The 21033-nt window shown below is 65.8% G+C and overlaps 1 protein-coding gene across 1 annotated transcript in view; it reads right to left on the bottom strand.

The window, feature by feature from the left end:
• The window catches only part of LOC116437223 (E3 ubiquitin-protein ligase HUWE1-like), a 33757-nt gene that overhangs the window by 248 nt on the left and 12476 nt on the right, over positions 1–21033 (bottom strand). Inside the window, exons 21-33 of the mRNA XM_032094823.1 lie at positions 17878–18055; positions 16814–16905; positions 16507–16718; positions 13390–13447; positions 13128–13304; positions 11604–11849; positions 9963–10096; positions 7135–7235; positions 5824–6030; positions 4401–4617; positions 3315–3437; positions 1751–1982; positions 3–121 (exon numbers count right to left, since the gene is read on the bottom strand). Coding sequence (XP_031950714.1) covers positions 3–121; positions 1751–1982; positions 3315–3437; positions 4401–4617; positions 5824–6030; positions 7135–7235; positions 9963–10096; positions 11604–11849; positions 13128–13304; positions 13390–13447; positions 16507–16718; positions 16814–16905; positions 17878–18055 — 2096 coding nt within the window. The remainder of the gene's footprint in view (positions 1–2; positions 122–1750; positions 1983–3314; positions 3438–4400; positions 4618–5823; positions 6031–7134; positions 7236–9962; positions 10097–11603; positions 11850–13127; positions 13305–13389; positions 13448–16506; positions 16719–16813; positions 16906–17877; positions 18056–21033) is intronic.

The following is a 21033-nucleotide window of genomic DNA, read 5'->3' on the forward strand; positions in this document are numbered from 1 at the left end:
GCAGCAGCGGCTCCGCGCGCAGGATGTGGCACAGGATGGCCAGCATGGACTCGGCCATGCGCCCGCCGTACACCTTCAGCGGCCGCCGCTGCCACAGCTGCTTGATGCACGCGAACGCCGCCTGGGCACGGCGCCGGCGCGGTCACGGCGCTGCCAGCGCCACGGCGGCGCCGCAGAACGCCCCCCAAAGAGTCTCACAATGCCCCCCAAAATGCCCCCCGAAGGGTCCCACAATGCCCCCCAAAATGCCCCCCGAAGGGTTTCACAAAGGGTCTCACAAAGGGTTCCACAAAGGGTCCCACAAAGGGTCCCACAATGCCCCCCAAAAGGTTCCCCAAAGGGTCCCACAAAGGGTCCCACAATGCCCCCCAAAAGGTTCCCCAAAGGGTCCCACAAAGGGTCTCACAAAGGGTTCCACAAAGGGTTCCACAAAGGGTTCCCCAAAGGGTTCCACAAAGGGTCTCACAAAGGGTCTCACAAAGGGTCCCAAAATGCCCCCCAAAGGGTTCCCCCAAGGGTTCCACAAAGGGCTCCACAAAGGGTCCCACAAAGGGTCCCACAAACGGTCCCAAAATGCCCCCCAAAGGGTTCCCCAAAGGGTCCCACAAAGGGTCCCACAAAGGGTCCCAAAACGCCCCCCAAAAGGTTCCCCCAAGGGTCCCAAAATGCCCCCCAAAGGGTTCCACAAAGGGTCCCACAAAGGGTCCCACAAAGGGTCCCCAAAGTGCCACCCAAAATGCCTCCCAAAGGGTCCCACAAAGGGTCCCACAAAGGGTCCCACAAAGGGTCCCCAAAGTGCCACCCAAAATGCCTCCCAAAGGGTCCCACAAAGGGTCCCACAAAGGGTCCCACAAAGGGTCCCCAAAGTGCCACCCAAAATGCCTCCCAAAGGGTTCCACAAAGGGTCCCACAAAGGGTCCCACAAAGGGTCCCCAAAGTGCCACCCAAAATGCCTCCCAAAGGGTCCCACAAAGGGTCCCCCAAAGGGTTCCCCAAAGGGTTCCCCAAAGGGTCCCACAAAGGGCTCCACAAAGGGTCCCACAAAGGGTCCCCAAAGTGCCACCCAAAATGTCCCCCAAAGGGTTCCCCAAAGGGTCCCAAAGTGCCCCCCAAAGGGTCCCACAAAGGGTCTCACAAAGGGTTCCCCAAAGGGTTCCCCAAAGGGTCCCACAAAGGGTCCCAAAATGCCCCCCAAAGGTTCCCCAAAGGGTCCCACAAAGGGTCCCAAAATGCCACCCAAAGGGTCTCACAAAGGGTCCCACAAAGGGTCCCCAGCAGCTCCCAAAATGCCCCTCAAAGGGTTCCCCAAAGGGTCCCAAAGTGCCCCCCAAAATGCCCCTCAAAGGGTTCCACAAAGGGTTCCCCAAAGTGCCCCCCAAAGGGTTCCCCAAAGGGTCCCACAAAGGGTCCCCAAAGTCCCACCCGAAGTGCCCCCCAAAGAGTCCCCAAAGTGCCCACAAAGTGCCCCCAAAGGGCCCCCTCTGTGCCCCCCAAAGCGTCCCCAGCGGCTCCCAAAATGCCCTTTGGGCACAGCAAAATGTCCCCTGTGTGCCTCAAAATGCTCTCTGTGCCCACCAAAACGCCCTTCGGGTGCAGCAAAATGCCCTCTGTGCCCCCAAATCCCCATTTCTTCCTCTCCAAGTCCCCATTTCCCCCCCAATTTCCCCCGCGAAATCCCCCCAAACCCCCATTTGCCCCCCCTTAATTCCCCTTTTCCCACCCCAAATCCCCCCCCCCGCCCCCTGCCCACCTTCTGGGTGACCACGAGGAAGCGCAGGGCGCTGAAGGGGGGGTGCCCGTGGGGGGGCCCCTTGGCGGGCAGCGCGTGCGGCGACTCCAGCACCGTGCTGGGGTTCACCATCTTCTCCACCAGCATCAGCCACGCGTCCAGGAACTCGCCCGTGCCGTCGGGGAGGTCGGGGTGCTCCAGGCCCTCGCCCACCGGCACCTTGCCCCCCATGGACAGCGCCCAGTTGAAGGTCCTGCAAGGGGGGAAGGGGAAAAAGAGAAAAATCGGCAAAATAAAAAGGATTTGGGGGCGGTGGGAGGGACCCGCCCATCGCCCAGTGCCCATCGCCCAGTGCCCATCACCCACTGCCCACTGCCCATCGTCCATCGCCCACTGCCCATCGCCCAGCCCCAGGAGGGCAGCCGGGGAAAGGGCTGGAGGAGAACGGGGGGTGGGGGCTGTGGGAGGGGGCTCAGGGGTGGGAGAAGGGTTTTAGGGGCCAGGGCAGTGTCCAGGGGCAGGGGCAGTGTCCTGGGGCAGGGTCCAGGGGCAGGGGCAGTGTCCAGGAGCAGGTTCAGTGTCCTAGGCCTGCGGTCAGTGTCCAGGGGCCTGTGGTCAGTGTCCTGGGGCCCACGGTCAGTGTCCTGGGGCCCACGGTCAGTGTCCAGGCTCGCAGTCAGTGTCTAGGGTCCCAGTCAGTGTCCTGGGCCCGTGGTCAGTGTCCAGGGTCAGTATCCAGGCCCCGTGTCCAGGGTCAGTGTCCAGGCCTGCAGTCAGTGTCCAGGCCCGGTGTCAGTGTCCAGGGTCAGTGTCCAGGCCTGCGGTCAGTGTCCAGGGTCAGTGTCCGGGCCCCGTGTCCAGGGTCAGTGTCCAGGGTCAGTGTCCAGGGTCAGTGTCCAGGCCCGGTGTCCAGGCCCGGTGTCCAGGGTCAGTGTCCAGGCCCCGGTCAGTGTCCAGGCCCTGGTCAGTGTCCAGGCCCGGTGTCCAGGCCCTGGTCAGTGTCCAGGCCCGGTGTCCAGGCCCGGTGTCCAGGGTCAGCGTCCAGGCCCTGGTCAGTGTCCAGGCCCGGTGTCCAGGCCCTGGTCAGTGTCCAGGCCCGGTGTCCAGGCCTGGTGTCCAGGCCCGGTGTCCAGGCCCGGTGTCCAGGCCTGGTGTCCAGGCCACAGTCAGTGTCCAGGCCCGGTGTCCAGGCCCGGTGTCCAGGGTCAGCGTCCAGGCCCCGGTCAGCGTCCAGGCCCCAGTCAGCGTCCAGGCCCCGGTCAGCGTCCAGGCCCCGGTCAGTGTCCAGGCCCGGTGTCCAGGGTCAGCGTCCAGGCCGCAGTCAGTGCCCAGGCCCGGTGTCCAGGCCGCAGTCAGTGCCCAGGCCCGGTGTCCAGGCCCGGTGTCCAGGCCCGGTGTCCAGGCCGCAGTCAGTGTCCAGGCCCGGTGTCCAGGCCGCAGTCAGTGTCCAGGCCCGGTGTCCAGGCCCGGTGTCCAGGCCCGGTGTCCAGGCCGCAGTCAGTGTCCAGGCCCGGTGTCCAGGCCGCAGTCAGTGTCCAGGCCCGGTGTCCAGGCCCGGTGTCCAGGCCCGGTGCCCGTGGCTCACTCGAAGAGCGCGTTGTGGCCGCCGGAGCAGAGGAACTTCTGCAGCATCAGGTGGTACGGGAACTTGCGCTCGTCGAACAGCATGGGCGACGTGAACCCCACCGAGCAGATGAAGAACGTCAGCCTGGGGGCCGCACGGACAGCGCTCAGCCGCTGACCACCGGCGCTGACCACCGGCGCCGGGCACCGGCCCCTGGAGGCTGTGGCCCCTCTCCCCATCCCATCCCAGCCCCCTCCCCTCTCCCCAGCCCATCCCAGCCCCCTCCCCAGCCCAGCCCATCCCAGCCCCCTCCCCTCTCCCCAGCCCATCCCAGCCCCCTTCCTTCTCCTCAGCCTCCCCCCCCATCCCACTCCCATCCCCATCTCCCCAATCCCCTCCCATCCCCGTTCCCACCTTCATCCCATCCCCCTCCTGTCCCTCTCCCCATCCCCATCCCTGCTCTTGTCCCCATCCCCGTCCCCTCTTATCCCCATTTTCCCATTCCCATCCCACCCCTGTCCTCTCTTGTCCCCACTCCCATTCCCATTCTGTTCCCATCTCATTCCCTGCTCCCATCCCCATTCCCATCCCATCACTGCTCCCCTTCCCATCCCCACCCCCATTCTCACCCCATCCCTGCTCCCCTCCCCATCCTGTTCCCATTCCCAACCCTCTCCCCATCCCATTCCCATTCCCATCCCGTCCCTGTTCCCATTCCCATCCTGTCCTTGGTCCCATCCCCTCCCCGTCCCATTCCCATCCCCGCTCCCATTCCCATCCCATTCCCATTCCCATCCCATTCCCATTCCCATCCCCATTCCCATCCCCTCCCCATTCCATTCCCATCCCCATCCCCGTTCCCATTCCCATCCGTTCCCATTCCCATCCCCATCCCTATTCCCATTCCCATCCGTTCCCATTCCCATCCCCATCCCTATTCCCATTCCCATTCCCATCCCGTTCCCATCCGTTCCCATTCCCATCCCCATCCCTGTTCCCATTCCCATTCCCATCTCCATCCCGTCTCCCTCCCCATTCCCATCCCCTCCCCGTTCCCATTCCCATCCCCGTTCCCACCCCCCCGATCCCGATCCCGTGCCCGCTGACCGGAAGCGCGGTGTGGGGGTGTAGGGCGGGGGCTGCCAGCTGAGCCCCTTGGTCAGCAGGCGGGTCAGGGCCGAGGCCGTGGCCCGAGCGGCCGCGGTGGGTGCGGGGGCGGCGGCGGCCGCGTGGTGGCTGCGGCGCTGGCGCACCGGGGAGCCCACGCACAGCTTGACCAGCAGCCCGAAGAGCTCGGCCAGAGCCCGGCCCAGGCGCGACGAGGCTGCGGGGGGCACGGGGGGCACGGGGTGAGACCCCTGGGGGCACGGGGAGAGACCCTCGGGGGGCACGGGGGGCACGGGGTGAGACCCCTGGGGGCACGGGGAGAGACCCCGGGGGACACAGGGAGAGACCCTCGGGGGGCACAGGGAGAGACCCTCGGGGGGCAGGGGGTGAGACCCCTGGGGGGCACTGGGGGCACGGGGTGAGACCCTCGGGGGGCACAGGGGAAATGGGGTGAGACCCCTGGGGGGCACGGGGGGCACAGGGAGAGACTCTCGGGGGGCATGGGGTGAGACCCCTGAGGGCACGGGGTGAGACCCTCGGGGGGCACAGGGAGAGACTCTCGGGGGGCACGGGGGGCACGGGGTGAGACCCTCGGGGGGCACGGGGGGCACAGGGGACATGGGGTGAGACCCCTGGGGGGCACGGGGGGAGACCCTCGGGGGGCACGGGGCACAGAGATGGGACCCTCAGGCCATTTTTGGGGTCCCCCTGGCTGGTTTTGGGGTCCCCCAGGGCGTTTCTGGAGCCCCCTAACCCATTTTTGGGGTCCCCTAACCCATTTTTGGAACCCTCTAACCCAGTTTTGAGGTCCCTCAGGCCATTTTTGGGGTCCCCCAGGGTGTTTCTGGAGTCCCCTAACCCATTTCTGGGGTCCCCCAAAGCGTTTCTGGAGCCCCCTAAGCCATTTTTGGGGTCCCCTAACCCATTTTTGGGGTGTCCTAACCCATTTCTGGAGCCCCTTAAGCCATTTTTGGGGTCCCTCAGGCCATTTTTGGGATCCCCCTGGCTGTTTTTGGGGTCCCCTAACCCATTTCTGGAGCCCCCTAACCCATTTCTGGAGCCCCCTAAGCCATTTTTGGGGTCCCCAGGGCGTTTCTGGAGCCCCCTAACCCATTTCTGGAGCCCCCTAACCCATTTCTGGGGTCCCCTAACCCATTTCTGGGGTCCCCTAACCCATTTTTGGGGTCCCTCAGGCCATTTTTGGGATCCCCCTGGCTGTTTTTGGGGTCCCCTAACCCATTTCTGGAGCCCCCTAACCCATTTCTGGGGTCCCCTAAGCCATTTTTGGGGTCCCCGGGGCGTTTCTGGAGCCCCCTAACCCATTTCTGGAGCTCCCTAACCCATTTTTGGAGCCCCCAATCCATTTTTGGGGTGCCCTAAGCCATTTTTGGGGTCCCCGGGGCGTTTCTGGAGCCCCCCTCACCGGACAGCAGGGGTTTGATCTGTTTGATGCGGGCGGCCATGGCCGGGGTGATCTTGGCCTTGGCTTTGGGGTCGCTGGCGCTGGGCTCGTCCGTCTCCATCGGGGCCAGGGCCTCCCCCTCGAGCCCCATCCCCTCCAGCAGCCCCTGGGCTGGGGGGGGGTCACTGCCCACCCCCCCCGCGGGGCCCGGCCCCTCCACCTCGCCCTCTGCGGGGGAAAGGGGGTGAGGAACCCACAGAGAGACCCCAAATGCAGCCTGTCCCCCAGAGAGACCCCAAAAACCCGACCCGGCCACAGAGAGACCCCAAAAACCCGACCCGGCCACAGAGAGACCCCAAATGCAGCCTGTCCCACACAGAGACCCCAAAAACCCAACCCTGATACAGAGAGACCCCAAAAACCCAACCCTGCCACAGAGAGACCCCAAATGCAGCCTGTCCCACACAGAGACCCCAAAAACCCGACCCGGCCACAGAGAGACCCCAAAAACCCAACCCTGCCACAGAGAGACCCCAAATGCAGCCTGTCCCACACAGAGACCCCAAAAACCCAACCCTGCCACAGAGAGACCCCAAATGCAGCCTGTCCCACACAGAGACCCCAAAAACCCAACCCGGCCACAGAGAGACCCCAAAAACCCAACCTTGTCCCACAGAGAGACCCCAAACACCCAACCCTGCCACAGAGAGACCCCAAATGCAGCCTGTCCCACACAGAGACCCCAAAAACCCAACCCTGCCACAGAGAGACCCCAAATGCAGCCTGTCCCACACAGAGACCCCAAAAACCCAACCCTGCCACAGAGAGACCCCAAATGCAGCCTGTCCCACACAGAGACCCCAAAAACCCAACCCTGCCACAGAGAGACCCCAAAAACCCAACCCTGTCCCACACAGAGACCCCAAAAACCCAACCCTGCCACAGAGAGACCCCAAAAACCCAACTTGGCCACACAGAGACCCCGAAAACCCAACCCTGTCCCACACAGAGACCCCAAAAACCCAACCCTGCCACAGAGAGACCCCAAATGCAGCCTGTCCCACACAGAGACCCCAAAAACCCAACCCGGCCACAGAGAGACCCCAAATGCAGCCTGTCCCACAGAGACCCCCCCAGCCCCCCAGAAATCCCCCCTGCCCCCCATAACCACCCCCAGCCCCCCATAAATGCCCCCCAGACACCCCCAGCCCCCCCCAAATCCCCTCCAGCCCCCGTAAATCCCCCCATAAATGCCCCAGTCCCCCATAAATGCCCCCCATAACCACCCCCAGCCCCCCATAAATGCCCCCCCCGCCCCCCCCGATGCCCCACCTGCCCTGCGGCCGCCCTGGGGGGGGCTGGGCGCTGCCTTCTCCTCCTTGGGCACCAGTTTCTGCATGTCGGCCTGGCCGAACTCGCAGCCGGGGGGCAGGCTGGGGGCACAGGGGGCACAGGGGGCACGGGGGGCACGGGGGGCATGGGGGGCACAGGGGGGGACAGGGGGGCACAGGGAGGGGCACAGGGAGGGGCACAGGGGGCACAGGGGGGGCACAGGGGGGCACAGGGGGGCACAGGGGGGCACAGGGGGGGGACGGGGGGGGACAGGGGGGGGACAGGGGGCACAGGGGGGCACAGGGGGGCACAGGGGGCACAGGGGGCACAGGGGGGGCACAGGGGGGGCACAGGGGGCACAGGGGGCACAGGGGGGGCACAGGGGGGGCACAGGGGGGGCACAGGGGGGGCACAGGGGGGGCACGGGGGGCACGGGGGGCACAGGGGGGCACGGGGGGGCACGGGGGGGCACGGGGGGGCACAGGGGGGCACGGGGGGCACGGGGGGCACGGGGGGCACAGGGGGGCACGGGGGGGCACAGGGGGGCACGGGGGGACACGGGGGGCACAGGGGGCACAGGGGGGCACAGGGGGGCACGGGGGGGCACGGGGGGCACGGGGGGGCACGGGGGGCACAGGGGGGCACAGGGGGCACAGGGGGCACAAGGGGCACGGGGGGGCACGGGGGGCACGGGGGGCACAGGGGGCACAGGGGGGCACGGGGGGCACAGGGGGCACAGGGGGCACAGGGGGGGCACAGGGGGCACAGGGGGCACAGGGGGGCACGGGGGGCACAGGGGGCACAGGGGGGCACGGGGGGGCACGGGGGGACACGAGGGGCACGGGGGGCACGGGGGGGCACAGGGGGGCACAGGGGGGCACGGGGGGCACAGGGGGGCACGGGGGGGCACAGGGGGGCACGGGGGGCACAGGGGGCACAGGGGGGCACAGGGGGGCACAGGGGGGCACAGGGGGGCACGGGGGGGCACAGGGGGGCACGGGGGGGCACGGGGGGGCACGGGGGGGCACAGGGGGGCACAGGGGGGCACGGGGGGGGACAGGGGGCACAGGGGGGCACGGGGGGCACAGGGGGGCACAGGGGGCACGGGGGGGCACAGGGGGGCACAGGGGGGCACAGGGGGGCACGGGGGGGGACAGGGGGGCACAGGGGGCACAGAGGGGCACGGGGGGCACAGGGGGCCACAGGGGGGCACAGGGGGGCACGGGGGGCACAGGGGGCACAGGGGGGCACAGGGGGGCACAGGGGGCACAGGGGGGCACAGGGGGGCACAGGGGGGCACAGGGGGGGGCACAGGGGGCACAGGGGGCACAGGGGGGCACAGGTGGGGACAGGGGGGCACAGGGGGCACAGGGGGGCACAGAGGGGCACAGGGGGGCACAGGGGGCACAGGGGGCACAGAGGGGCACGGGGGGCACAGGGGGCCACAGGGGGGCACAGGGGGGCACGGGGGGCACAGGGGGCACAGGGGGGCACAGGGGGGCACAGGGGGCACAGGGGGGCACAGGGGGGCACAGGGGGGCACAGGGGGGCACAGGGGGCACAGGGGGCACAGGGGGCACAGGGGGGCACAGGGGGCACAGGGGGGCACGGGGGGGGACAGGGGGGCACAGGGGGGCACAGGGGGGCACAGGGGGGCACAGGGGGGCACAGGGGGGGCACAGGGGGGGCACAGGGGGGGCACGGGGGGGGACAGGGGGCACAGGGGGGGCACAGGTGGGCACAGGGGGGGCACAGGGGGGGACAGGGGGGGACAGGGGGGGCACAGGGGGGGCACAGGGGGGGACAGGGGGGGCACAGGGGGGGGACAGGGGGGGCACAGGGGGGGCACGGGGGGGGCACAGGGGGGGCACGGGGGGGGACAGGGGGCACAGGGGGGGCACAGGTGGGCACAGGGGGGGCACAGGGGGGGACAGGGGGGGACAGGGGGCACAGGGGGGCACAGAGGGGGCACAGGGGGGGCACGGGGGGCACGGGGGGCACAGGGGGGGCACAGGGGGGGCACAGGTGGGCACAGGGGGGGCACAGGGGGGGCACAGGGGGGGCACAGGTGGGCACAGGGGGGGCACAGGGGGGGCACAGGGGGGCACAGGGGGCACAGGGGGGCACGGGGGGCACAGGGGGCACAGGGGGCACGGGGGGGCACGGGGGGCACAGGCTGTGGCAGCGGCTCTGGCACCAGCACCTCCTCCCAGTGCTCCCAGTGCCCCCTCCCAAGGCTCCCAGTGCCCTCCCAGTGCCCTCCCTAGAGCCTCCCAGCACTCCCAGTGCCCTCTTCAGGGCTCCCAGTGCTCCCAGTGCCCTCTTCAGGGCTTCCGGTGCCCCCTATGCCCTCCTCAGTGCCCCCCCCAGTGCTCCCAGTGCCCTCCCACTGCCCTCTCTAGAGCCTCCCAGCACTCCCAGTGCCCTCCCCAGGGCTCCCAGTGCCCTCCGCAGTACTCCCAGTGCCCTCCCACCACTCCCAGTGCCCTCCCCAGGGCTCCCAGTGCCCTCCGCAGTGCTCCCAGTGCTCCCAATGCCCTCTTCAGGGCTCTCACTGCCCTCCCTAGAGCCTCCCAGTGCCCCCTCCCAGTGCTCCCAGTGCCCTCCCAGCACTCCCAGTGCCCTCCCCAGAGCTTCCCAGTGCCCCCAGTGCCCTCCCCAGAGCCCTCCCAGTGCTCCCAGTGCCCTCCCAGTGCCCCCAGTGCCCTCCCAGTGCCCTCCCCAGTGCCCTCCCCGCGCTCCCAGTGCCCCCCCAACCATTCCCAGTGCCCTCCAGTGCCCCCCCAACCATTCCCAGTGCTCCCAGTGCCTCCCAGTGCTCCCAGTACCTGTTGGGGGTGCAGAGGGACAGCAGCACGGTGCTCTCCCACACCAGCGAGCAGTAGAGCTGGCTCAGCTTGCCCAGCACGCTCAGCCCCAGCTGGGAGCCCCACTGGTTCACCGAGATGGCCCTGATCTCGCTCTGGGGGGGCAGCGGGGACCCCGAAACCCCCGTGAGACCCCAAAATCCTCCTGAACCCACCCAAAATCCTCCTGAACCCACCCAAAACCCTCCTGAACTGACCCAAAATCCTCCTGAACCCACCCAAAATCCTCCTGAACCCACCCAAAACCTGCCTGAACCCTCCTAAAATCACCCTGAACGCACCCAAAACCTGCCTGAACCCTCCCAAAATCACCCTGAACGCACCCAAAACCTGCCTGAACCCTCCTAAAATCACCCTGAACGCACCCAAAACCTGCCTGAACCCTCCCAAAATCACCCTGAACGCACCCAAAACCTGTCTGAACCCACCCAAAATCCTCCTGAACCCTCCCAAAATCCTCCTGAACCCACCCAAAATCACCCTGAACCCACCCAAAATCCTCCTGAACCCTCCCAAAACCCTCCTGAACCCAACCAAAATCCCCATGATCACCCCAAAATTCTTCCTGATCGCCCCAAAATCTCCCTAAACCCATCCAAAATCCTCCTAACTCTCCCAGAATCCTCCTGAACTGACCCAAAATCCTCCTGAATCCACCCAAAATCCCGCAGATCACCCCAAAATCCTCCTGAACCCTCCCAAAACCTGCCTGAACCCTCCCAAAATCCCCCTGATCACCCCAAAATCCCCCTGAACCCACCCAAAATCCCCATGACCACCGCAAAAATGCTCCTGAACCCACCCAAAACCTGCCTGCACCCTCCCAAAATCCCCCTGAACCCACCCAAAACCCCCCTGATCACCCCAAAATCCTCCTGAACTCACCCAAAATCCTCCTGAATCCACCCAAAATCCCCCTCACCCATTAAGGACGCTTCCCAGCCACCCCAAAATCCTCCCTGATCCCCCAAATCCTCCCTGATCTCCTCAAAACCCCTTTCCAGCCCCCAAGCCCCTCCCCAAACCCCAGACCCCATTCCAAGCCCCCGAGTCCTCCTGAAGCCCCCCAAGCCCCTTTTGAAGCCCCCAAACCCCTTCTGAAGCTCCCCAAGCCCCTCCCCAAGGCCCCAGAGCCCTCTTGAAGTCCCCCAAACCCCTTCTGAAGCCCCCCAAGCCCCTCCCCACACCCCCCCAAACTCCTCCTGAAGCCCCCAGACCCCATTCCAAGCCCCCGAGCCCCTCCTGAAGTCCCCCAAGCCCCTCCCTAAGCCCCCCGAGTCCTTCTAAAGCCCCCCAAGCCCCTCCTGAAGCCCCCGAGCCCCTCCCCAAGCCCCTCCCCACATCCCCAGAGCCCTTCCAAAGCCCCCCAAGCCCCTCCCCGAGCCCCCCGAGCCCTCCTGAAGCCCCCCCAAGCCCCTCCCCATGGCCCCCGAGCCCCTCCTGAAGCCCCCCGAGCCCCTCCCCATGGCCCCCGAGCCCCTGCCCACGCCCCCCAAATCCCTCCCCATGCCCCCAGAGCCCTCCTGAAGCCCCTCCAAGCCCCTTTTAAAGGCCCCACACCCCTTCGGAAGCCCCCCGAGCCCCTCCCCGAGCCCCCCTCACCTGCCCCACGCGGCAGGTGTGCACGAACATCATGATGAAGGCGTGGGCGGCGGTCAGCGCGTGCAGCAGGGGAGTGGCCTGGGCCGAGAGCGTCGCGTCGGGGACGGCGCCGGCGGCCGCCAGCTCCCGCAGCAGCACCGAGCCCCCCGGGGCCTCGATGGGCCGGTGCAGCGGCTCCAGCGCCGACAGCACGGCCTCGAGCTGCACCAGCCCCTCCTGCAGCACCTTGGGCTCGTGGGACAGGGTCTGGGGGGACACAGAGGGGGGACAAAGGTCATTGAGTGGTCACAGGGGGGTCACTGAACCCTCCTGCAGCACCTTGGGCTCGTGGGACAGGGTCTGGGGGGACACAGAGGGGGGACAAAGGTCATTGAGTGGTCACAGGGGGGTCACTGAACCCTCCTGCAGCACCTTGGGCTCGTGGGACAGGGTCTGGGGCGACACAGAGGAGGGACAAAGGTCATTGAGTGGTCACAGGGGGGTCACTGAACCCTCCTGCAGCACCTTGGGCTCGTGGGACAGGGTCTGGGGGGACACAGAGGGGACAGAAAGGGGACAGGGGGGTCATTGAGGGGTCACTGAACTGTCCCGGAGCACCTTGGGCTCGTGGGACTGAGTCTGGGGGGACAGAGAGGGGACACAGAGGGGACAGGGGGGTCATTGAGGGGTCACTGAGGGGCCTCGAGCTGCACCAGCCCCTCCCGCAGCCCCTTGGGCTCGTGGGAGAGAGTCTGGGGGGACAGAGAGGAAACACAGAGGGGACAGAGAGGGGACAGGGGGGTCATTGAGGGGACACTGAGGGGTCACTGAACCCTCCTGCAGTGCCTTGGGCTCGTGGGACAGAGTCTGGGGGGACACAGAGGGGACACAGAGGGACAGGGGGATCATTGAGGGGTCACTGAGGGGCCTCGAGCTGCACCAGCCCCTCCTGCAGCCCCTTGGGCTCGTGGGACAGAGAGAGGGGCCACAGAGAGGCCACAGAAGGAGGACACAGGAGAGCCACAGAGTCGCCAACGCCTCCTGCAGCACCCTGGGCCGGTAGGACAAGCCCCCCTCGGACGGACTGACAGCCCCCTGAGCCCCCCAGGATGGATCTGCAGCCCCCTGAGCCCCCCAGGATGGATCTGCAGCCCCCTGAGCCCCCCAGGATGCATTTCCAGCCCCCCAGGGCCACACCAGAGTGGATTTGCAGCCCCCCCCAGGATGCATTTCCAGCCCCCCAGGGCCACACCAGAGTGGATTTGCAGCCCCCCCCCAGGATGCATTTCCAGCCCCTCTGAGTCCCCCAGGATGCATTTCCAGCCCCTCTCAGCCCCCCAGGATGGATTTGCAGCCCCCCAGGATGCACTTCCAGCCCCTCTCAGCCCCCTAGGTTACATTTGCAGCCCCCCTGAGCCCCCCAGGTTACATTTCCAGCCCCCTGAACACCCCAGGATGCATTTCCAGCCCCCTGAACCCCCCAGGATGCATCTCCAGCCCCCTGAGCCCCCCCTAGGTTACATTTGCAGCCCCCCAGAGCCGTACCAGGATGGATTTGCAGACCCCAGCCACGGCCTGGCACGCAGCAGACGTGGGGAAGTCCACGGGCAGGTTGGGCAGCCCCAGGATGGTGACGAGCGGCCGCAGCCCCCGCTGTGCCACGAACTCCTGGCAGTGATCGTCCGTGGTGTTGTTGCTCAGGATGGACTCCACGAACTTCATCTGGGGACACCGGGGGGCTCAGGGGGGGCTGGGAACCCCCCGGGGGGGGCTCAGGGAGCAGCAGGGACCCCCCCAGCCCCCTCACCACGTTGAGGATGTAGTCCATGAGCGGGATGGGGATGCGCTCCTCCGTGCCCACCACGCTGGAAGCACAGGGGAGGGGGTGAGGGGAGTGTGACCCCCCCCAAAACCCCCCAGGACACCAAATTCCCGAGTGAACGAGGCTGAAAAAGCCTTTTGGGAGCGCTGAGGCCGAGCTGTGACTCTGTCAGGGACTGAGCAGCCCCAGGCAAAGTCACCCCATCGCCTCCCTGCCACACCCTGCCAGACCCTTTTGGGGAGTTTTAGGGGAAAAAAAAAAAAAAAATGGGGATTTTTCCTCATTTCCTGTCTGAACTCTTCCTGCAGCAGGAAAATCTCTGTTCCCTCCTGCTGTCCCTGTCCCCTGGCAGCAGAGCCTGTCCTCCCCCCCCCCGCTCCCATCAAATCCCAAATCCTGGGATTCTGTCCATGGATCCGGCCTGTCCTGAGCCCTCCTGTTCTCATCAAATCCCAAATCCTGAGATTCTGTCCATGGATCCGGCCTGTCCTGAGCCCTCCTGCTCCCATCAAATCCCAAATCCTGGGATTCTGTCCATGGATCCGGCCTGTCCTGAGCGCTCCTGCTCCTACCAAATCCCAAATCCTGGGATTCTCTCCTGCTCCTATCACACCCCAAATCCTGGGATTCTGTCCACGGATCCGGCCTGTCCTGAGCCCTCCTGCTCCTACCAAATCCCAAATCCTGGGATTCTGTCCATGGATCCGGCCTGTCCTGAGCCCTCCTGCTCCCGTCAAATCCCAAATCCTGGGATTCTGTCCACGGATCCGGCCTGTCCTGAGCCCTCCTGCTCCTACCAAATCCCAAATCCTGGGATTCTGTCCATGGATCCGGCCTGTGCTGAGCCCTCCTGCTCCCATCAAATCCCAAATCCCAGGATTCTCTCCTGTTCCTATCAAACCCCAAACCCTGGGATTCTCTCCCATCAAATGCCAAATCCCTGGATGCAGCCCATCCAGACCCTCTCCAAATCTCTCCTGGCTCCTGTCAACGCCAAATCCTGGGATTCTGTCCATGGATCCGGCCTGTCCTGAGCCTTCCTGCTCCTATCAAACCCCAAATCCTGGGATTCTGTCCATGGATCCGGCCTGTCCTGAGCCTTCCTGCTCCTATCAAACCCCAAATCCTGGGATTCAGACCCTGAATTTGGCCAGTCCAGGCTCTCCGCAGAGCTCTCCTCCTCCCGTTAAACCTCGAATCCACGGATCCAGCCTGTGCAAACCCTTTCCAAATCCCTCCTGCTCCCATCAAATCCCAAATCCTGGGATTGTCTCCTGCTCCTATCCCACCCCAAATCCCAGGATTCTCTCCACAGACCCTCCTGTCCGGGCCCTCCCACCTCTCCCCAGCTCGGTGCCAGCCACGGATCTGCCAAGGCTGAGCTCAACCCCCCCAGACCCAAAAAAAACCCAAAACGGAGCCCGGGGACACCCCCGCTGGGTGACCTGTACCCCACTGTCCCCAGAGCCCCCCTGAACCCTCCCAAAATCCCCCTGAACCCTCCCAAAATCCTCCTAAACCTACCCAAAATCCTCCTGAACCCTCCTAAACTGCCCTGAACCCACCCAAGACCCTCCTGAACCCTCCCAAAATCCTCCTAAACCTACCCAAAATCCCCCTGAACTGACCCAAAATCCTCCTCACCCACCCAAAACACTCCTAGAACCCTCCTAAACTGCCCTGAACCCACCCAAACCCCCCCTAAACCCACCCAAAACTCCCCTAAATCCACCCAAAACCCCCCTGAAGCTACCCAAACTCCCCTGCACCCTCCCAAAATCCTCCTGAACCCTCCCAAGCCCCCTTGAACTCACCCAAAATTCTCCCTGAACTCACCCAAAATCCTCCTGAACCCTCCCAAAAACCATTTGAACACTCCCAAAATCCTCCTGAACTCTCCCAAAATCCTCCTGATCACCCCAAATTCTCCTGAACCCACCCAAACCCCCCTGAACCCTCCCAAACTCCCCTAAACCCAGCCAAAATCCTCCTGAACCCACCCAAAACCCTCCTGAACCCACCCAAAATCACCCTGAACCCATCCAAAATCCTCCTGAACTCTCCTGAACCCTCCCAAACTCCTGTGAACCCTCCCAAAACCCTCCTGAACCCACCCAAACCCACTCAAAACCCCCTTGAACCCTCCCAAAATCCTCCTGAACCCACCCAAAATCCTCCTGAACCCTCCCAAACCCCTCCTGAACCCACCCAAACCCCTCCTGAACCCACCCAAAATCCTCCTGAACCCACCCAAAATCCCCTTGATCACCCAAAATCCTCCTGAACCCTCCCAAAATCCCCTGAACCCTCCCAAACTCCCCTAAACCCACCCAAGACCACCCTGAACCCACCCAAAATCCTCCTGAAGCCACCTAAACTCCCCTGAATCCACCCAAAATCCTCCCTGAACCCTCCCAAAATCCCCATGATCACCCCAAATTCTCCTGAACCCTCCCAAAACCCCCCTGAACCCTCCCAAAATCTTCCTGAACCTTCCCAAACCCCTCCTGAACCCTCCCAAAATCTTTCTTGCCCACTCCAAATCTTCCTCAACCACTCAAAACCCCCCTCAACCCATGAAAGATCCTCCTGAAACCACCCAAAATCCCCTGAACCCACCCAAACCCCCCTGAACCCTCCCAAAATCCTCCTAAACCCACCCCAAATCCACCTGACCCCTCCTAAACTCCCCTGAACCCACCCCAAAGCCCCCTGAACCCACCCAAACTCCCCTGAACCCACCCAAAATCCCCCCTGAACCCTCCCAAACTCCCCTGAATCCACCCAAAATCCCCCCTGAACCCACCCAAAACCCCCCTGACCCCTCCCAAAACCCCCCTGACCCCTCCCAAACCCTCCTAAACCCACCCAAACCCCTCCTGAACCCACCCAAAATCCCCCTGATCACCGCAAATTCTCCTGAACCCATCCAAATGCCTCCTGAATCCTCCCAAAATTCCCCTAAACCCTCCCAAAATCCTCCTGAACCCTCCCAAAATTCCCCTAAACCCACCCAAACCCCCCCGAACCCACCCAAAACCCCCCTGAACCCCACCCAACCCCCCCCCTGCACCCCCCAGCACCCCCCCGCAGGGCGCTCACGTCTGGCTGGGCTCGGCCTCGCTCTGCTGCGCGGCGCCGAAGCTCTGCATGGCCTGCACCTCCTCCTCCTCCTCGTCCTCGCTCGAGGCCTCCTCGGCGGCGTGGGGCGAGCGCGGCGGCGGCGCGGCCGCCGTCCCGTCCGCCTTCTGCATCGACGGCTTCTGGCAGATGTACTTGGGGTCGCGGCCCAGGCTGCAGATCTCCTCCAGCAGCTGGAACGGGGGGAAAGGGGAGCCTGGGGTTCAGGGGGAGCCCCCAAAACCCCACGGGTGTCCCCCCGCGTTCCTCCCCAGCCCCCCGTTGTCACCTTGATGATGGCGGTGGTGGCGTCGGTCTTGAGCGTGGGCTGGTGCCGCATCAGCTCGTCCACGGCGCTGCCCAGGTTGGAGGCTGTGTCACCTGGGGGCACGGAGAGGGGTGGGGGGTTAGAAAAATGGGGTGGGGGGGGGTAAAGTAAACTGTGACACCCCCAAAAACTGGGGAAGGGGTTAAGTGTTAAAGCGGGGGTTGGGTTAAGAGACTGGTGTGGTCCTGGGGTTGGGCTGTGGGTGCTCCACTGATGGAACAAAGAGAGCCCCAAAATCCCCCTGGGGTTGTTTTGTGCATGTCCCACTGAGAGAACAAAGAGCGCCCCAAAATTCCCCTGGGGTTGGGCTGTGGGTGCCCCACTGAGAAAACGAAGAGCCCCCCAAAATCCCCCTGGGGTTGGGCTGTGGGTGCCCCACTGAGAAAACGAAGAGCCCCCCAAAATCCCCCTGGGGTCGTTCTGTGGGTGTCCTGCTCCTAACGGAACAAACAGGCCCCCAAAATCCCCCTGGGTCCCCCCCAAATCTCCAAGAGGCCCCTGGGGTCATTTTGTGGATGTCCCACCCCTAATGGAACAAAGAGTCCCCCAAAATCCCCCTGGGGTCACTCTGTGCGTCCCCCCCCCCCGATATAACAAAGAGCCCCCCCAGCACCCCCCAGAGCCCCCTGGGGTCACTCTCTGGGTGTCCCCTCAGCACCCCTGAGAACCCCCTGGGGTCACTCTGTGCGTTACCCCCCCCCCATGTAACAAAGACCCCCCAAACCCCCTGGTGCCACTCTCTGGGTGTCCCCCCCAAATCCCCAAGAGCCCCCCAGGGTCACTCTCTGGGTGTCCCCTCAGCACCCCTGAGAACCCCCTGGGGTCACTCTCTGGGTGTCCCCTCAGCACCCCTGAGAACCCCCTGGGGTCACTCTCTGGGTGTCCCCCTCAAATCCCCGAGAGCCCCCTGGGGTCACTCTCTGGGTGTCCCCCCCAAATCCCCGAGAGCCCCCTGGGGTCACTCTCTGGGTGTCCCCCCCCACGTAACAAGGACCCCCCAAGCCCCCCAGGGCCCGGGCGCTCACCGAGGGGGTCGGAGCTGCGGCGCCGCCGCATGGCGGGCAGGTAGTCGGGGGACAGCAGCACCTTGAAGAGGCGCTCGAAGGGCTGGCACTGCACGAAGCTCTGCAGCCCGCGCGCGTTCAGGCACAGCGCGCTGAACACGTTGGGCAGCGAGCCCAGAACCTCCCGCGTGGCCGGCACCTGCGGGCAGCCAGCGGCCACTCAGCACCGGGCAGGAGTGGGCACGGGGAGGGCACAGGGAGGGTGAGAGAGAGGGACAGGGATGGGCACAGGGAGGGGCACAGGGAGGGGACAGGGAGGGGCACGGGGAGGGCACAGGGAGGGGCACAGGGAGGGGCACAGGGAGGGCACAGGGAGGGGACAGGGAGGGGCACGGGGAGGGCACAGGGAGGGGCACAGGGAGGGGCACAGGGAGGGGCACAGGGAGGGCACAGGGAGGGGCACAGGGAGGGGCACAGGGAGGGGACAGGGAGGGGCACGGGGAGGGGCACAGGGAGGGGACAGGGATGGGCACAGGGAGGGGCACAGGGAGGGGACAGGGAGGGGCACGGGGAGGGCACAGGGAGGGGCACAGGGATGGGCACAGGGAGGGGCACAGGGAGGGGACAGGGAGGGGCACGGGGAGGGGCACGGGGAGGGGCACAGGGAGGGGCACAGGGAGGGCACAGGGAGGGGCACAGGGAGGGCACAGGGAGGGGACAGGGAGGGGACAGGGAGGGGCACAGGGAGGGGCACAGGGAGGGGACAGAGAGGGCACAGGGAGGGCACAGGGAGGGGCACAGGGAGGGGCACAGGGAGGGGACAGGTGAGGGCACAGGGAGGGCACAGAGAGGGCACAGGGAGGGCACAGGGAGGGCACAGGGAGGGCACAGGGAGGGGCACAGGGAGGGCACAGGGAGGGGCACAGGGAGGGGCACAGGGAGGGGCACAGGGAGGGGCACAGAGAGGGCACAGGGAGGGGCACAGGGAGGGGACAGGGAGGGCACAGGGAGGGCACAGGGAGGGCACAGAGAGGGCACAGAGAGGGCACAGGGAGGGGCACAGGGAGGGCACAGGGAGGGCACAGGGAGGGCACAGGGAGGGCACAGGGAGGGCACAGGGAGGGCACAGGGAGGGGCACAGGGAGGGCACAGGGAGGGGACAGGGAGGGGCACAGGGAGGGGCACAGGGAGGGGACAGAGAGGGCACAGGGAGGGGACAGGGAGGGGACAGGGAGGGGCACAGGGAGGGGCACAGGGAGGGGCACAGGGAGGAGCACAGGGAGGAGCACAGGGAGGGGCACAGGGAGGGGCACAGGGAGGGGCACAGGGAGGAGCACAGGGAGGAGCACAGGGAGGGGCACAGGGAGGGGCACAGGGAGGGGCACAGGGATGGGCACAGGGAGGGGACAGGGAGGGCACAGGAAGGGGCACAGGGAGGGGACAGGGAGGGGCACAGGGAGGGGCACAGGGAGGGCACAGGGAGGGGCACAGGGATGGGCACAGGGAGGGCACAGGGAGGGGCACAGGGAGGGCACAGGGAGGGCACAGGGAGGGGCACAGGGATGGGCACAGGGAGGGCACAGGGAGGGGCACAGGGAGTGGACAGGGAGGGGCACAGAGCAGGTGTGGGACAGAGCTCAGGCAGACACTGGGCAGGTAGGACACAGGAGGGCGTGGCACAGGTAGGTGGGGCACAAGTAGGGGTGGGGCACAGGTAAGTGGGGCACAGGTAGGGGTGGGGCACAGGTAGGTGGGGCACAGGTAGGGGTGGGGCACAGGTAAGTGGGGCACAGGTAGGGGTGGGGCACAGGTAGGTGGGGCACAGGCGGGTGGGGCACAGGTAGGGCTGGGGCACAGGCGGGTGGGGCACAGGCGGGCGGGGCACAGGTAGGGGTGGGGCACAGGAGGGTGTGGCATGGGCAGGTGTGGCACAGGTAGGGGTGGGGCACACGAGGGTGTGGCATGGGCAGGTGTGGCACAGGTAGGGGTGGGGCACGGGCAGGTGTGGCACAGGTAGGGGTGGGGCACGGGCAGGTGCACAGCACACAGGGAAGAAGTGTGGGGTGGAGCTGGGGCAGGGGTGGCACCCGCACAGGTGGCACCCAGGGGACAGGTGTGGGGACGGGTGAGGGCACAGGTGAGAAACACACCCAGGGCAGGTGAGCACAGGGACGGGGTCACGGCAGGAGCGGGGACTGACGAGAGGATGGGTGCGGGACAGAAACGGGACGGAGGCAAAGCGGGTGAGGGAACAGGTGTGACAACAGGGGAGGGGATGGGTGTGACAACAGGGGAGGGGACAGGTGAGGGGAACAGGTGAGGACACCCATACAGGACAGGTAAAGGGACAGGTGAAGGGATAGGCCGGGGGCAGGTGCAGGACAGGTAACGGGACAGGTAAGGACACAGGTAAGGGGAACAGGTGAGGGAACAAGTGAGGACAACAGGTGAGGGGAACAGGTACAGGACAAGTAAGAGGAACAGGTACAGGACAGGTGAAAGAAACAAGTCCAGAACAGGTAAAAGAACGGATAAAAGAACAGAAAACGGAACAGAAACAGGGTCATGAAACACAACAGATGCAGGACAGTTAACGGGACAGGTGTGAAAACACAGGAACAGGTGAAAGAATGAGTGTGGGGACACACGAGGGGACACACGAGGGGACAGGTGCTGAGAGACACCAGGGAAGAGATGAGGGGACAGGGGAGGAGCCAGGGGAGGGGCCAGGGGAGGGGACAGGCGCAGGGACAGCAGATGGGACAGGTGCGCCAACAGGAAACAGACCCCACAATGAGACAAGTGCAGGGCAGGTAACAGGACAGCTGAGGGAAACAGCTGAAGAAACAGAAACAGGATAGGTGTGGGGACAGGTAGGGGCACAGGTGAGAGCACAGCTGGGGGCACAAGTATGGGCACAGCTGGGGGCACAGCTGGGGGCACAGGTGCGGGCACAGCTGGGGGCACACCCAGGGGCACAGCTGGGGCACAGCTGGCTGCACAGGTGCGGGCACAGACAGGAGCACAGGCATGGGCACACCCAGGGACACAGCTGGGGCACAGCTGGGGGCACAGGTGCGGGCACAGACAGGAGCACAGGCATGGGCACACCCAGGGGCACAGCTGGGGCACAGCTGGCTGCACAGGCGCGGGCACAGACAGGAGCACAGGCATGGG

The sequence above is a fragment of the Corvus moneduloides genome, chromosome 34, assembly GCF_009650955.1.
Source record: "Corvus moneduloides isolate bCorMon1 chromosome 34, bCorMon1.pri, whole genome shotgun sequence".
NCBI classification, from domain to species: domain Eukaryota; kingdom Metazoa; phylum Chordata; class Aves; order Passeriformes; family Corvidae; genus Corvus; species Corvus moneduloides.